We start from the raw sequence: 17,096 nt of genomic DNA on the forward strand, positions 1-17,096 counted from the left end.
GTTAAAATGGTAAAATGGATGAATTTAGATAGTTAGAGGGTGTTTGGCATTACTTTTAGAATGACTTTTTAATTTTTTATTTTTCTTCAAAAAGTTAAAAAAAAATCAAAAGATGTTTGGATAATTGAAAATTTCTTTTGAAATGATTTTTTGCAAAGAGTAAAAGAAGGGGTTTCAAAAAGTCACAAAAACCTGACTTTTTGTAATTTTTTGTGATTTTATATATAAAAGTTAATCAAAAGTCATTTTGCTTAATTCAAACACTTTTTAAATAGTATCTTTTGCAAAAAGTCCTTCCACTAAAAGTCCTTCTACAAAAAGAACTTTTGATTTTCAAAAGCAATCCTAAACACCCCCTTAATCTTAAGATATTCGGAAAAAAATATACCAAGATATTATAGAATATATTGGTTGTTTTGACAATAAAATTAGATGTATAATCAAGTAAATATGAATTGTAATCGGTTAAATAATAATAAATGAGTAACATGCAAGAACACAGTGATGTATGAGGAAAACCCTTAATCCTTTTGGATCTCTGGCATAAAATATCAGGGTGTGATGAAATTATATTGTCATATTTATAAACATTTTAGGCATAATTTCAATACATTTTAAGCTATATTTTAGTAATTGCAAAGATATTTAGTACTTATTAAGTTTAAATTTATTATGCAGCCAAAAAGAACATTCTTGAAGAAAAATGACTGAAACCGAAAAAAGTTGGATACTTTAAGGATTAGAGTTTAAAGGAGCACAATTCGAGTTATACACATTTCCCACGATATGGTGTTCTGAAGTCCACGGTGTGGTTACAAGAAGAATCTTGACTCCTTGCATAAAAATAAAGCTCACGACGTGACATTTATCTTTTCACGTCGTGACCACGTATCCTAGAAGATTCATATATGGAGAGGTACAAGTTTCCTTGGTGAATACGGGATAGACACTGAGTTCATGTCGTGACACCCTGATGGTCACGACGTGAAAGAGCGGTTATAAGGAAACTATATATATATATATATATATATATATATATATATATCGATAATTAGATCAACTTGAAGAATTTTGGACAAAAAAACTGCAAAAATTAACCTTCTAAGACTTTTGGAAGGAAGAGAAGATTGAAGATCGAGAGATTAGAAGATTGTAGCAAGAGTTCACATCATTCATTCGGTTTACTTGGATTTGATCATGTCTAGATACTTTTTCATGGATTTATGAAGTTTGTTTAGCTTGTGTTTGATATATCAAGGCCTAGCATGTTATTAGTTTCAATCTTGTTGCCTAGATTTTAAGTTATGTGTAGTTGATTGATCACTTTAATTGCATGGACTTGTTTACCTAGAAGTTTATGAATATTAAATTGCGAGAGCTAGTGATGGGCCAAATCCTAGATTAGGTAATAAAGATAGTAACCTTAACTGTGTTAGACAACATAATTTGATCATAATTGTGTTTGGTTATTTGTCTTTATCATAGATAATTAATCTTATATTTATCTTACATAGCCCAATAAAATTAAATAATCAATTTGGTGTCCACTTGTGTATGATCATTGCATAGTTAGTAGTCATTGAATTAGTGAAAACGTTAGGAGATCAGATCAAGACTTATAATAGCTTTTATATTGCTAACCAACTGAATTAATCCATGTCTTAAAACTAACCGTAGGAAAAAAGGGGGATTCAAAGCTAAACAAAAGTGTCTTCATTTTCTTGAATACAATCGTCTTTAATTAGTTGTTTGCTTAGTTAATCGAGAAGTTAAGTTAATATAAACTTGCAAAATCAGATAAAAATCCTCATTTTAGTTGTTTTTCTTAGGTAAATTTTTAGTAATTATTTTATTAGCTAAATTTTGTTCCCCGTGTTTGATACCCGACTTACTTTACTATATTATAAAATGACTAGGTACACGGCCTATAAGTGTATTAGTAGTTAAGTTTTGTTAAGTTATAAATTTAAAACTGGTAGGTATATTTGTGCACATCAAAGTTTTTGGCACCAAAAAACGCAAAAAGTTAATTTTTTGTATTAAATTAGTTTTATTTTATTTTTTTACAGTTCTCATGACATGAACAACTTGTTGTCACGGCATGAAACTGAATTTTTCCAATTTCTCGTTTATCTACTTTTTAGTTCGTTTTTATGGTTTTGTTTTGTTTTGTTTTGTTTCAGTGATATATAACCAGGGGATCCAATTTTCAAGATTGTTCCCCTACTTGACAACCCAGAATCCAGGTTCCACAAGAATAAGGATAAAAAGGTCGACGAGTCGAGTAGCAGTTTTCAATCAGACAAGGATTTCGAAAGTTTTGAGAAAACTCCCAAAAAGAAGGGCATTGGGTACAAGCCAAAAACTGAAACTGAGGACGATTCATGAGAAGAAATCAAAAGCGAGGTAGAAAATATGGTGGACATCACAAGGATGACGATGGATGAGTACAAAAAGAGGATGTGTGATGACAACATGTCGGGTCTTGTTCCACCAGAAATTCCGACTGCAAAAAACTTTGAGCTCAAGAGACACATTCTCTTGATGCTCAAGGAAATTCCATTTACTGTAAAGGACTATGAAGACACATTTAAACACATTGATGGGGTGTTGGACATTGCCAGCTACTTCCATGTTCCAAATGTCTCAAGAGATGCGGTATTACTCAATATGCTTCCAGTGACGTTTACAAAAGAAGCAAAAATTGGTTGAAGTCACTTACACATGGAACAATCACAACCTGGACCAACCTTCGTGAAGCATTCATTGAACAATTCATCCATCCTTCAAAGATAGCCAAACTCAAGAAGAAGATAGCAAATTTCCAACAAAACAATGGTGACTCTTTGTATGAAGCTTAGGAGAGATACAAGGGAATGCTAAGGAATTGTCCTCAACACAATCTCAATATGCAACAAGAATAGTTGATATTCTATAATGGGATAAACATAACCGCGAGGCAACTCCTTAATTTTCAAGGACCAATGACGAAGAAGGGTCCGACTACAATAAAGGCGTTAATTGAAGAATTTGCAAAGCATTCGTGAGAATAGCACAACTCTCGTGAAGATATCACTAGAGGAAAAATAGGTGGAGATAGAGGAAATGAGAACTTGGTGGCAGTGATGGCAAAGCCCGATAATATGGATAGAAGAATCACCAAGATGGGTCAATCCATGCATGTCATACAAGTAGGTTGTGACATATGTAGTGGACCACACTTGACAAAAGATTGCGACTTGGATGAGAACGAGAACCGAAAAGCACAATTATTCTACTCTAGTGGTGACCGATATGATGAAAATTGGAGGAAGCCTAAGAAGTAATGGTTTCCATATGATGAATACAAGAAGGTTAAAGAAGAAAAGTTTAGGCAAGTTGTCACACCCCCAAAATGGATGGCGGAAACGTTCGGGGGTGAAACGACGATCACGGTATCACAATAATTGAATACATTGAAACATAAGTACATAAACAACCATCATATCATATGATTATATCAGTTACATGACCCAAATACTACTTAGTATCAAAATACATTACAAGGTTTGCATATTATCAAATAAAGTAGTTCTCGTAATGATATTTGGTGTCTTGTCTTCAAAAGTAGTTCCACTGATCCAAGCATAATTGTTTCCTGAGATTACATGCATTTTTAAAAGTCAACATAAAGTTGACGAGTTCATAAGAGGTCAGTTGTAGAAAAATTTGATATTTTTCCTTAGATAAAAATCTTATCTCCGTCTTGTAAAATATAACTAATATGTTTGTTTTACTACTTACATTGGTTTTCAAGTAAAAATATAAATAATAAATTGTTACGAATTATTATTTTAACTATATAATTATAGTCTCGTGCAATACGTGGAACTCGCCTAGTTATGAATATATTTCAAGATATACATCATCGTCGGGTTAAATTATAAGAACTTTATTATAACTATTAAAATTATGTTTAAATATTTTAAGACATGACTAGGCCCATCACTAGTAATTTTTTACTCTCTCATTTTTCCAGTTTAATTACATAAGAAATCACATAGTTTTGGTTCTAGATTTGCCAATAATCTCAAAAAGAGCAACGAAAAAGACTGGTTATGGAAATTTGGAAAGTATCAGATAGAGTTTAATTTGGTGGCCCTATTTAGCAAGTCAAAATCACAAATTTATATGGTTATGGAAATTTGGAATTTGGTCAAAATCGATATAAGCAAACATAATCAAGGTACCAGTCAATCTATTGTGTTAAGATAAATCAGATTTTCTTTAACTGTTAGCCTAAAATCAATTAACAAAATAGCGGTCTTACCACCACTATATCATAATCAAGCTTACGGTAAGCAGCGGGAAATAGCAGCGTCAACGGTGCTACTACAGTCGTTCCAAAAAACGCTAATAACATATAACTAAACATCATCATTACTATGTTGAGGTCAGTTATCCGTTATAGCACATGATTGATTACATATATTGTATTCCGTTGCATTTACGAAAATTAGAATTTAGAATAGGTCGAATCGATACCATTAAATAGGCAAATAATCAAACTAAAGTTTTATTTATTTTTGTCAAGTTCAAAATTTTGAACTAGTATTTTTAGAAAATTATTTTTGATATTATAATAAAGTATGAAAATTCATATTATTTTAGAAAAAAACAATTTCCGAACTCGTATTTTGTCGGAAAACTGGGTGCACAAAATCATAATGGAGTTCAAAGTTTATCTTTTCGAACATGGTGATTATTTAGTTTTTTTCGTAGAAGTGATCTTCATTTTATGATATCTATGTATTATTGGTATTTATCCCATATTAATAAAATTCATTCTTCAAAATCTTACAACCATACCAAAGTCTAGACCATTCAATGTAACAAAGCACATTATTCAACTTCCATCATAACATCTAAATCTACCATCTAGCTTCCAAAATTCACCAACATATAAAAACAAAGCCTTATTTATTGGGACATCTATCCACGATTTAACTTCCAAAATTCACCAATATATAAATATATAAAAACGAAGCCTTATTTATTGGGACACCTCTCTAAAGAGTGGTTAAAAATGAATTTTTCCTTCCATCCCAAACCACATCATCAGTGGCGGAGCTAAATGGGGCGTTGGGTACTATAATACCCCCAAAAAACTGTTTATATATATATATATATATATATATATATATATATATATATATATATATATTATTTGTAAACATGTTTTATGTTATTGTATCCCCAACTAAAGAGATTATAACATATTTTTTAATGTCTGATATTTGATAACTACATATAATATATTGACAATGTTTGTACCCATATCAAAATTTCTGGTTCCGCCACTGCACATCGATATCAAATTGTCTCTTTCATCTCACCTTATCACATAACCACCCCTCAATCATGAAGCTTGGTCTCCCTTGCATCCCACATCTTTTTATTTAAGAACTCAAATATATAAAACTTATAAAAAAAATATAAAAACTAGAAAATATTAAAGATAACATTCCATTAATAAAAAAAACAAGAGTAAATAATAATTCAAATAAAAAACTACTAAATAAACAACTTAAAAAAAGTTGTTCAAATTGAGTACGATGGCGGTTGCAATATATTCCATGAGATCCACTTGAAAGTTATCGTGGGTTTCTAGGGATTGCAATTCTAGACGAGTATAAACACTCGAAGGGTCCTCTTGATTTGTTGGAGAACTATTTTCATCAAAAGGGTATACTACCGAACCTTTGTCTTCTAAAGTGATATTGTGTAATACTAAGGTCCCGTTTGATAGTTTATGTATGGGAAAATGTTGTCTGATAAAGTGCTGATAAAGTGCTGTCTCGGAAAGTTTTTTGACTGGAAAAGAAATCATGCTGTTTGATTGTACATTTGATTGATTGTGCTTAATGATGAAAAAAAAGTAATAATTCAATAAAAAATAAATTTAAAAAAATTAATAATCCAATAAAGAAAGAAAGAGGCGGGGTTTGGTGTATAATTGTCTTTCCAGCCCATTCAGCCAGAAAGATATGATTTTGGGGTTTTCTGGGAAATACATATCTTACCGGGAAATACCTCTTCTTTTGTGCAAATCAAACAGTCTTTCCGGTCCATTCAGCCAGAAAGATCTGTTTGGACCTGAAAAGATGCGTATCAAACGGGGCCTACACCAAATTCAATATCGTATCATCTGGTACTCGTCTCTCTAATCATACATTGAACTAGACCTAAATCAGAGTCTTGTTTTATATTAATAATTCAAGCCTACTACTAGTAAACATAAATATTTCATAGTAGGGTGTCGCAAGAAGGTAGAGATTGGAAGATAGTACGAAAAAAAATCGAAAATTTTTGAAACTTTTTACACTGCGTTTGGAAAAGTCAGGAGTTGCAAGGGCCACCGTGTGTCATATACTAAATCCACCACTGTCTTTCAGTAAAAACTAAAATAAAATATTGGTTCTATATGAAATCAAAACGATCTTTTTATAACTAGATTTAAGTAGTGGATCGAGTTTACCCATCTAATTTGTATAAGTTTTGCTCAGAGAATTAACTTTACTATTCTTTATTGAAAGTTACCCTCTTAAGTTTATACTAAATATTTATCTCTTAAAAGAATTTTCTCAAAATATACGTGCGATATGAGTCCTAGAAAGTAGAAACATATAACTTGTAAAGTTTAAGATAACTTGGGTTTTCTGTTGTAAAAAGATTAACATTTAGATAGAAATTTAAGTTAAACTACTAGAACATCCTAGCCGTTCTAGCTCAGTTGGTAGAGCGCGTGGCTTTTAACCACGTGGTCGTGGGTTCGAGTCCCACGGATGGCGACTGTTTTAGAATATTATATTTAATCTTGAACACGAATTTTGTTTTTAATTTACTAATATGTTAGGAACCACATATTTTTTCCCGGCCACTTTTTCGATCACTAATTTGTTGTTATTAAGGATGGATATCTTTGCTAATCTTCTGCTTCTGTCGTTCTTTTAAAACTATTTATACTTATTTTGATGATAAAATTCGTCATGTCTGTTACTATTTATAAGATCATTTATGACAAATTTCGTTAATATATCAAATAATAATCAAAAGGTGTTTTATAAAGTCGATACAACTTTACTAACTTTGATTGTAATATACACTTAAAACAAAAATATTTGTGTATAATGTTAACTTGGGCACACAAAATACTACGACAATTACAGGAATTTCACAGACAAAGTATAGCATATATTACATAATTACATGTTTCCCTCTCGGGCTCTCCCTCTTTTTTATTTTTTTGGAAAAGCAAAATTTTCTCTTCTCCCTCTTTGTAGGCCAACCCATCTAGATAAACAACCATCTCCCCAATTCATATGAAACAGTAGAAAACCTATTGTCTCATAGTTTACACTTGCAACAATAATCATATATTAATGTAACTTAAGAACCTATTTTCCAATTAGCAACAAAGTAGTGATAGAAGCATTGAAGCAACATGTATAGATTTTCTACAAAAACCTTAGCAACGAATTTAATGAAAAAGTAGACCGTTGCCCTTGCTAATCCATCCTAATACGCCATTAACATTGCACTACGCCGATAAATCTCAAAATATTTACACTGTGTCGGGATTATTTCTCAACAGTAGTATAGTTGGTTCCCCTATACCGGGTGTTATCCCTCGGACAATTGCATACTCTCGGATGAGACGTTTGCATGCACCTAATTGTCAACGTATTCTCGATGTTACTAATGTAGTTTAGTCCACCTCATAATTTATAAGTTGATATGACATAAATAACTTAAGATTAACATTTATATATTGTTTTTTATGCAGCGTCCCCCAACGAGTTGTTGTAACCTAATGCGCAGGAGCATGCTGCTAGGTGGTGGATTGAGAGTGTCCAGTGGATAGATGTTGCATATTACGCTAATGTTTGAGTTATGATTTTCTTTGTCAATGTTTTAAAACAATTTCCTTTTGAAGATGTAGCAAAAACAAGTTTATGGTTTCGTACAACATTTTGTAGAATATTATGATATCGTACAAACATCAGTACGGGTTTTTTAAATCAACGGTATCATATTGTTAGCTACCTTTTCGACTAGTATGTCTACTCTTAAACTTAACATTACTTTTGCCACTTGACTTGGTCCTATTTGAAGATTCATTTTTGTTGACTCTGCGGGAAACGGAGCGTCACAGTTTCTGCTTGTGTGACCGATCCTGTGGCAACGACAACATTTTTTCTGAATCAGACCTTCACCTTGGGATGAGATACGGCTATGGTTTTTAGGTCGTCCGACTTGTCGTTTGTCCATCAATGGTGGCAAAACAACCATGCCTTCATTTTGTTCTTCGTATTCAGCTGGAACTGGTATAGGAAACACAACCACTACATATGTTGATCGATATGTTTCCATTGTGAAGTACAATGACACCCATGCATAGGCGGATCCAACCCCGGGATACCCCTCAAAAAAATTTCGGTAATGTAATTTTTTTAGAAAATTTTCGTTTTTTTAGTGTATATATATGCATCCCTTCACTTTTAAACACAAACATATAGCTAGTCTACTGGTTAAGGTGTTGGGTTATTGAAACAAAGGTCTCAAGATCAATTCTTGCTCCCTACAAATCCTTTGTTTATATTTCTTTTATTTTTCCAGCTATTCTAATCTCTTTTAATTTCCAAGCTATTCTATCCCACATCGCAAAACACATATAAACTCAGTTATTTTCATCTATTAAAAAAACTTTTTATCATCATGATTCATTTTATATCAACTTTGAGTCCCACATTGATTCAAGTATCAAAAGATACTTCAACTTTATGTTTATATAACAAGACTTAAAGTTAGCTAAGGATTCTATTAAGGTTTGAGTTTAATACCAAAACCAAACGAGTAAACCCATGTACAAGTTGAAAACCGTAACACCGAACTGATGGGTTTGAGTCTGGTTTGGTTTTAAAAGTTTCAAAATCGTGGCTGTCAGTTTTGGGTTCGATTTTAGGTCAAAACTGACCCGACCCGCCCCATGCTTAGCCGTTGCGGTGATACCCGGAAAAAAAATTGGGATACCCCTTTGCTTTGAGTCTGGCTCCGCCACTGCACCTATGCACTGCAATGTTGATATCTTAGTTCCTTAAATACCGCCATAGCATGAGTACAAGGTATACCTGACAATTTCCATTTCACACACGTGCAATAACGGCTTTCCAAGTTTACTATACCATTTTTCATTTGTTCAGTCACCTCATATTTGCTTTGATAAATCTGGTATACCTGAAAAGCAGCGGATTTGTTGATCCTCCCGTCGATGACCTTCCCGGCATACTCAGTGACATCTTTTTTGCTTTCAGCTATAACAAACATTTACGTATATGTTGTCATGCACAGTAAATTACACTACATTTATCATTGGACTGTTACAATATATGGAAACACTTACCTCCAAATTGGCACCACCATTGTTGCATAGTCGCTCGAAAGAAATCAATCAACAATGTTATCGGTAGTTTCCATGCGTCTCTTGATAATGCATTGATGAACTTGACACTATTTGATGTCATAATATTATACTGAACCACAGGGAAACACGACCTTGCCCATCTCTCATTACCGATTCTGTCTATCCATGTATGACAATCATCGTTTAGTACACGACGTAGCCTACTCAAACTTTCTTTTAAATCAAACTCTCGGTAAGCCTTTGCAGCCTCCCAAAACAAAATCTCTGCTCTCTCTTGCTTTTCGATCTTTGCTCTCTATTCATTAACAAATGGCGACATCAGAGTCCGTGATATGCATTCGAGAACACAACTTGAATGACCATTTCAATTAAATTGGCTCTATCTGATATGATAGCCAAAAATGACATGCCCCTGATACATTCTTTAAGTCTTGATAAAAACCAAATCCATGACTCTTCGCTTTCAGTTTTCCCAACACCAAATGCAACATGGAGGATTTGGGTATGACCATCCATGCTTATTGCTAGAAATTGGTGCCCAAGTATTTCCCTTTAAGGTGTGCACCGCCAATGATAATAATAGGATGCAAACATCTTTGAAACGCTTGAACCTAAAAAGTAATTAATAATCTAATTAAAGCGAACACATGTGTATGGACATTAAATATAAAGAAGTAGGTATATAAAATATAGGGAAAATATATTACCGCACAACTGATAGTCATGAAAAAAAATATTTAAATTTGTTGCATCACTCGTCTTTATATGTGTAACCGTCCATGGATTCTTCTTCTTGAAGTTGTAACAATATAAAGGTAGTCTTAGAAAGCTTTCTTCAGGGGTCCCTCTCAATAGATTTAGAGCATATATTTTAGCATTTCATGCTTGCTAGTATGAAATATGTACACAAAGACGGTCATTTAAAGTTCGTTGTATCTGTTTTGCCCCGTAACATATTATCGGTACTATTAGCTAATATGCCCTTCAAGAAGTGATCCAATACCTTTTGTTGGCTTGTCGGTGATGGGGACGTGGTTGTGTGTTTGAGCAAGTGTGTTTATCTGATAGTTTAACCACTTGAATTGTATCAGTAGTATTATGTTTTGTTGCCCTAATCCGCCAGTCACAATTATCCATATAGGAAACAACTTCAAACATGTCTTTTGTAGATTTTTTCACTTTATATTGGAAACCGTCACTAACACTTTTCAATCCTAAATTAAAGCTTAAGTGCTTTTTTTTGAAGAGTTGGTACCGGTCCAAAGCTATGGTGGGCCCAGGGCAAAAAGAAAAAATGGGACCCCCAAAGCTATAAATATAATAAATATTTGTTCGAAATAGAATGTTATAAAATTCACTATTAATATTAAAAAACATAAATATGGTCACAACATTACAAAAACAACTAATTTAAAGGAAAATATTTCCCCTAGCCTTTCTAGATGCAAAATCATTAATAATACTATCCAAATCAATTTTATCTAACATGTCTTTATCTATACATAACATTGCCAGTCCGTTCGACATTTCTTGCGACGTCAACGATCTTAAATAATTCTTCAATAACTTTAACTTTGAAAAACTTCTCTCTGCAGATGCAATAGTGACATGAATGGTTAACAAAATGTTATATGTAATAAAAGTATTTGGATAACAATCAACAACTTTAACACAATCCAAAATTTCAAGAGCAGAAATTATATCATTAGGTAAAGTCATTTTCAACACTTTCAATTCTGAAAACAGTTCACTTGAATCCACATCAGAAACATTTTCTTTAGAAAAAGTAGTAGCAAACTTTATACAACTTTCTTTAAGTTCACTTTCACTTAATGACTTTAATTTCTTTGAATCATTTAAAAACCCAAAAATGCGTTCAAAGTATTTTAATTGTTCAAATCTATTTTTTAATGAAACAATTATCATATTCACAATAACCAAAAAATAATTAACTTTTAAATACTCTTCAACCAATTGTGTTTCTTCTTCATGATCACTTTCATCAAATTGTTTTTTTTTTCTAACAATACGACATTTTGATGGAGATGTAGGCTCTACACCCATATCAAGTGAAATAGTTTTAGCAATATTCATAGTTGATGTAAGGGATAATGTCACTGTAGCACATGGAACTTTTAACATTTGGCTAATTTGGTCCTTAAAGTTTTTTTTGGTACATTAGACCATTAAACTCGTAACTGACCTTTTAATTACACCATTTTAGAAGGTTTCCCGGTTACAATGCTTATGTGGCACGCTGATGTGTCCAATAAGCTTACGTGGTCCAGTTGTCGATACACACTTATTAATTGAAACCCTCATTCGGACCTCCTTTCAATCTTTACTTACCCTTCTCTGAAAAGTCAAAGACTTCTCCCTCCCCGACTATTTCCATCCTGAAGAAGAATGTCTTCGAGCTCATCGACGTCAAGGAATTAGCTACAAGTCACTCATGTTCAGTCGCAAGAAGGGGTAAAGGTTTGTGATTGTGTCGTTCCATCTAAAGAACGAACCTGTTGGAAGATAACAAACCCTGGGAGGCGATTCTGGAATTGTCAAAACAGTATGGTAGGTCCCGACTCTCTTGATTTTGATAAGTTAGTATTTTATGGTTTGATGTGTTGTTTCTTTCTGTAAAGACGACAATGGTGTATTTGTATTTTGTTTCATCTGTTAAAAACCCTAATTTTATTTCCTTCTTGACGATCATTGTGAATAAAACCCATTTCGCTGGTACATTAAGGGTAGTTGATTTGTGATTGTCAGTCAAACCCTAATTTTATTGTCTTTTTATAGACTAGGTTGAGGAAATGTAGCTTCTTTGAATGGAAAGATGAAGAACAGGCAGACGGGTACTACAAAAACCTGCTATATTCTCTGAAGCAGAAACTGGATGCCAAAGATGAAATGTCTGAGATGAACAATTTGAGGAGAAGGATTGCTGAAGTGGAGTTTCTGTTGTCACAGGAGCAGTATAAGGTGGCAAAGAGTGAGAAAGAAGTTCATGATGCAATGAAGGCAATAGGCAGGTACAGGATGATAGTTGCCCTGTTGTTTGGTTGCTTGGCCCTATGTGTTTTGAAGTTAGGGGGTCAATGTAGTTAGTTTGGTTGGTTAGGGTAAGCTTTTGTTTTTTTGGGATCCCTTGTATTTTTTGTAAAGGCAGACTAGAAAGTCAGTTCCATAAGGGCATTTTGTATGTATTGAAGCTGGTTTTAGTTATAAGTTGGGGTTATCAACCTTAATGTGTTGATGTGGTAAGGTGGTAAGTCCCTAATGAAAGGGCATATGATAAGTAATGTAAAAAAAATATTCAAAGTCCCAATTGTAGGGCATTTTGTATAATCAGATGATGTTTATCAAACATATGCATGGTCTACATTCCCAACAAATATATTTAATTAGGAAGTGGTCCATGTGGAAGTACACTATGTGTATAGGGACCATTTTAATAATGAAAAAATGGGACCTGTGAAGCCATTAAAAAACCAAATCCGGGGCCATATAAAACATCCCCATGCATGCACATTATTCCAATTTTTTCCATGCATAAATATTCAAAGCCAAATGTCATGATTTTACTTAAAATGGTAACATACTTTCATACTTCATGTCATACATAAATAAATGACCAACATACCCTTTTCTTGCATACATAAATAAATGACCAACATACCCTTTTCTATCATACATAATTAAATGACCAAATTACCCGTTTCTTACATACATAAATGAATGACCAAATTACCCTTTTCTGTCATACATACTTAAATGACCAAATTACCCTTTTCTTGCATACATAAATGAATTACCTACATACCCTTATCTATCATCAATAAATAAATGACCAAATTACCCTTTTCTGTCATAAATACGGAATGACCAAATTACCCTTTTCTGTCATAAATACTTAAATGACCAGATTACCCTTTTTCTTTCATACATACTTAAATGACCAAAATACCCTTTAATGTCACACATACTTAAATATAAATTACCAACATCCTATTACATAAACTTTAAATATAAATTACCATCATCCTATTACATAAACTTAAAATCCAATTTATCATCATCCTATTACATAAACTTTAAACACAAATTACAATAAACACTAATCAATTACAAGAGCTTTTCCCTTCGAATTTCCTGGATCAACAACACCACCAATTGTTTTGCCTAATTTCAGCTTCAGTATTCTCTCTGACTTTCTTCTCCTTATCCTCTTCAAAATATTTGAAATTGGCCTAACACAAACCTACTGAACTTGGTTAACAGGAGCAACCTCCTGAACATTACCATTATCCACTTAGGCATTAGGATTAACCTCATCAACCTCTTGAACATTAACATTATCAACTTGGATAACAGGATCTACCTCCTCAGCCTCTTCATCTTGAACAACTTCTTCAACCACAACAGCTTCCTCAACCACATCAGCTTCCTCACCCATAACACCCTCATCACCTTCATAACATCTAGGTGGAGTGAATTGCACATATTGACTAAAATCCCCTGCACTACTAGATTCAACATCAGTAGGAGCAACTTGCATATCATTTTGAGTAGTATCCATCTTAATTGGAGTCATTTCAACCTCTTCATGTTGTTGTGGTTCACTTGTACTACCCTACATGGCATGATATAATTATGTTAGTAACAAATTATATGTAATTAATCTTATATTTTAAATTGTTTTACCTGTCCTGCATTTTGGTTCACACATACTTTTTGTTTCTTCTGTTTCTTCACATTTAACTTTTGGGGCCTTCTCTGTGGACAAGTGGCCTTGTTGTGACCCATCTCCTTGCAAATACTACATCTGATTTTCTTTCCAGCCTTAGAAACCCTGTGTGTTCCTATATTCTCTGTAGTGGATTTCTTCCTCTTAGTAGTTGGCCTACTAGGCATCCTTCTATTAATAGGAGGCAATGGTGGAGTATAGTTTGTCTCTGGCCACATGTCACTGCTATTCATGGGAGCAATTATGTAATTGTATGCCTTTCTAAATGTGGTTGTGCTAAACATGTTGTCTACATAGGCTTCTACATCCCTATTAAGAAAGGATATGCTAGCTACAGAATGAGCACATCCATATCCATTCAATTGCCACAACCTACATGAGCATGTTTTTCTTTCTAAGTCCACCTCATATGCATCTATTGCTCCCCTTACCTCAAACTGGTTTAATCCACTTGGTAGTACCTGATAATGCCTTTGAGCTTTTTTAAGCAAATTCACCTTATCCCTTATCTCTGGACAAATATGATTTCCCCATTGTTGTCCCTTTAATTTCATGTTGTAGATTCTGTCCATCATGTATAATCTTATCTCCTCTAACATGGTTATTATGGGCTTCTTCCTAGCATCTACTATTACAGCATTAAAACTTTCTGAGAACCCATTTTCAACTGCATCACAACACCTTCCAGTTTGAAAGAAAGCTCTAGACCATGTTTTAGGATCTTTCTCCATGAGATATTGATGGGCATCTGGGTTCAATGTCTCAATTTCTTTCATCACAACTTTAAAAGCATGCTCAGTTGTGGCTTTAGATGCTCTCCAAAACAAGGTATGATATATGGCACCAGTAAATCTCTTCTGCAAATTCTGACAAATATGTCTAGCACACTGTCTGTGCTTTACATATGACAGCAACTCTTTAACAGCCTCTATCAAACCCTGTATTAGTAAAAGGGTCAAATTCAGATAGTCTAAAATTAACATAAATGCATTACTATGTAAAATACTAACCTTATGTTGGTCTGACATTAAACTGAAACCATTGCCTAAATTCAAGTGTAGATCATCAATGAGAAGCTCTAGAAACCACTTCCAATTCTGCTTGTTCTCCACATTAACCACTGCCCAAGCAATAGGATATATCTTGTCATTTGCATCCCTCCCAATAGCACAAAGCAATTCTCCCTTACAAACACCTTTAAGAAAACATCCATCAAGACCAATTACCCTTCTACACCCTTCAATCCAACCTTGTTTAACTCCTTGAAAACAACAATAGAACTTGCTAAAATATTTCTTTCCATCTGGCCCATCCTCCATATCTAGTTTCACAGTTGACCCAGGATCTGTCCTTAAAATCTCATGACCATATGACCATAGCTTACCATAATGTTCAACAAGGTTTCCTTCAACAAGTTTCAGTGCATACTTCTTTTCTCTTCTACATTGCCCCATACTAACTTGGATACCAAAATTGGCCATTACCTTTAACCTAAGCTTCCTTACACTTATTTTCTGACTTTCTACAATCTCTTTGGTATAGTGACTCCCAATCCATGCATATGTCACCAATGATCCAAACTTGAAGTTCCTAGCACAATTATGATCAGCTTTTAGTGACTTGATTTGGAAACTCTCTTCATCACTCATCCAGGAAGCCCATAATCTAAATGTGCAAGCACCTTTGCTACACCTCACCAAAAGTCTTGTCCTATCATTTTTTTCAAAACACAATTGATATCCATTAGCTACAGCATAGTTACACAACATTGATTTTACTTGCCCTGGACCCTTAAATCTCATCCCTAGAATTGGTTTTTGTTTTTTCCAGTGTAATAGCTCATTAAATATGGAATGAGCTTGTATGTTAACTTCAACTTCTCTCCCATTGTCATCATCTACAATGTTGTTTGCATCCTCATCATCAACACATAGCTTACTCAAGAAAGGATCATTTGATGTCCTATTCATATGCACTACATCCTCATTAAATTCAAAGGCAACATTTCTAAGTTCATCTATGTTGTCTTCATTTTCACCATCAATACAAGACTCATGTTCATCATCATCATTATATTCATCATCATGCCACCCATTAACACCAACCCCAATATGATCCACATAAACCGAAATTACACCATCTGTTCCATAAACATCAAAAATAAAAGCAGAATATTCCACATCATCTGAAATGGGATTAAGCCCTTCCATGAAGGACATGTCTGGTTCACAGTAGTAAAACTTTTTACACTCTTCATGCATGAAACGTTCGCAGAAGGTCACAAACTCAGAATAAGTCATAGAAGAAAAGTCAACATCATTGAAGATGGTTTTAACACCACCAGTGTAAGAGAAAGGATTTCGATTAAATACCCCTTGGTAGTTGAGTTCCACCATCGCAAACAGTCCATTAGGTTCCGATTGTGCCATTGCTGCGAGTTCTTTGTTTCTTTCAGCTCGATCACAGGAATGCTTCACAAACCCTAAATCAGTTTCTTTTACCGCTCAATAATGAAGAAGAAGACTAGTGAAGTTCGATAGCTGAAGACGAAAGGCTTTAAGCGTCGTATTTCATTAATTGATGTGGCATATCTCACGTGGCATCGGATTAGACAAAAAGTATATATTAATTGACAAAATGGCATCGTATAACCGGGAAACCTTCTAAAAGTTGCTAAAATGGTGTAATTAAAATGTCAGTTACGAGTTTAATGGTCTAATGCACCAAAAAAAAACTTTAAGGACCAAATTAGCCAAATATTAAAAGTTCCATGTGCTACAGTGACATTATCCCTTGATGTAAAACCTTCATTTCTATAATTTTCAAAAACTTCATAATATTTTCTATTTGGTTAATAGTAGTAGGGATAATGTCACTGTAGCACAATAA

The 17,096-nt window shown here is 33.7% G+C and overlaps 2 protein-coding genes and 2 non-coding genes across 4 annotated transcripts; 1 reads left to right on the forward strand and 3 right to left on the reverse strand.

The window, feature by feature from the left end:
- Nucleotides 1-2,798: 2,798 nt before the first annotated feature.
- On the reverse strand, nt 2,799-2,905 carry LOC145077507 (small nucleolar RNA R71). Its single transcript, XR_013693250.1, has one exon. It is a non-coding gene; the product is annotated as a small nucleolar RNA R71 (small nucleolar RNA).
- Nucleotides 2,906-6,757: 3,852 nt separating this feature from the next.
- Nucleotides 6,758-6,830, forward strand: TRNAK-UUU (transfer RNA lysine (anticodon UUU)). Its single transcript has one exon. It is a non-coding gene; the product is annotated as a tRNA-Lys (tRNA).
- A 1,225-nt stretch (nt 6,831-8,055) lies between these two features.
- Nucleotides 8,056-9,979, reverse strand: LOC145075999 (uncharacterized). The gene is made up of 4 exons (XM_079022036.1): nt 9,824-9,979; nt 9,443-9,758; nt 9,277-9,353; nt 8,056-8,463 (listed from the first exon to the last, which is right to left on the reverse strand). Exons 1-4 carry the CDS (start codon nt 9,977-9,979, stop codon nt 8,056-8,058), a joined length of 957 nt encoding a protein of 318 aa, XP_078878162.1.
- Nucleotides 9,980-10,873: 894 nt separating this feature from the next.
- Nucleotides 10,874-11,557, reverse strand: LOC145076000 (uncharacterized). Its single transcript, XM_079022037.1, has one exon. It carries the CDS (start codon nt 11,555-11,557, stop codon nt 10,874-10,876), a length of 684 nt encoding a protein of 227 aa, XP_078878163.1.
- Between the last annotated feature and the right edge of the window lie 5,539 nt (nt 11,558-17,096).

This window comes from Lactuca serriola, chromosome 9 (assembly GCF_051521515.1).
Source record: "Lactuca serriola cultivar US96UC23 chromosome 9, Lser_US96UC23_V15, whole genome shotgun sequence".
NCBI lineage: Eukaryota > Viridiplantae > Streptophyta > Magnoliopsida > Asterales > Asteraceae > Lactuca > Lactuca serriola.

What these genes read in the sequence shown, in the direction of transcription:
- LOC145075999 (XM_079022036.1), bottom strand. Translation starts at nt 9,979, where the DNA reads ATGGATGGTCATACCCAAATCCTCCATGTTGCATTTGGTGTTGGGAAA. An exon ending in ATGGTGGTGCCAATTTGGAG is followed by an intron (nt 9,354 to 9,442) that starts GTAAGTGTTTCC and finishes TGTTTGTTATAG; the next exon opens with CTGAAAGCAAAAAAGATGTC. An exon ending in ACAAATCCGCTGCTTTTCAG is followed by an intron (nt 8,464 to 9,276) that starts GTATACCAGATT and finishes AATTTTTTTGAG; the next exon opens with GGGTATCCCGGGGTTGGATC.
- LOC145076000 (XM_079022037.1), bottom strand. Translation starts at nt 11,557, where the DNA reads ATGAATATTGCTAAAACTATTTCACTTGATATGGGTGTAGAGCCTACA.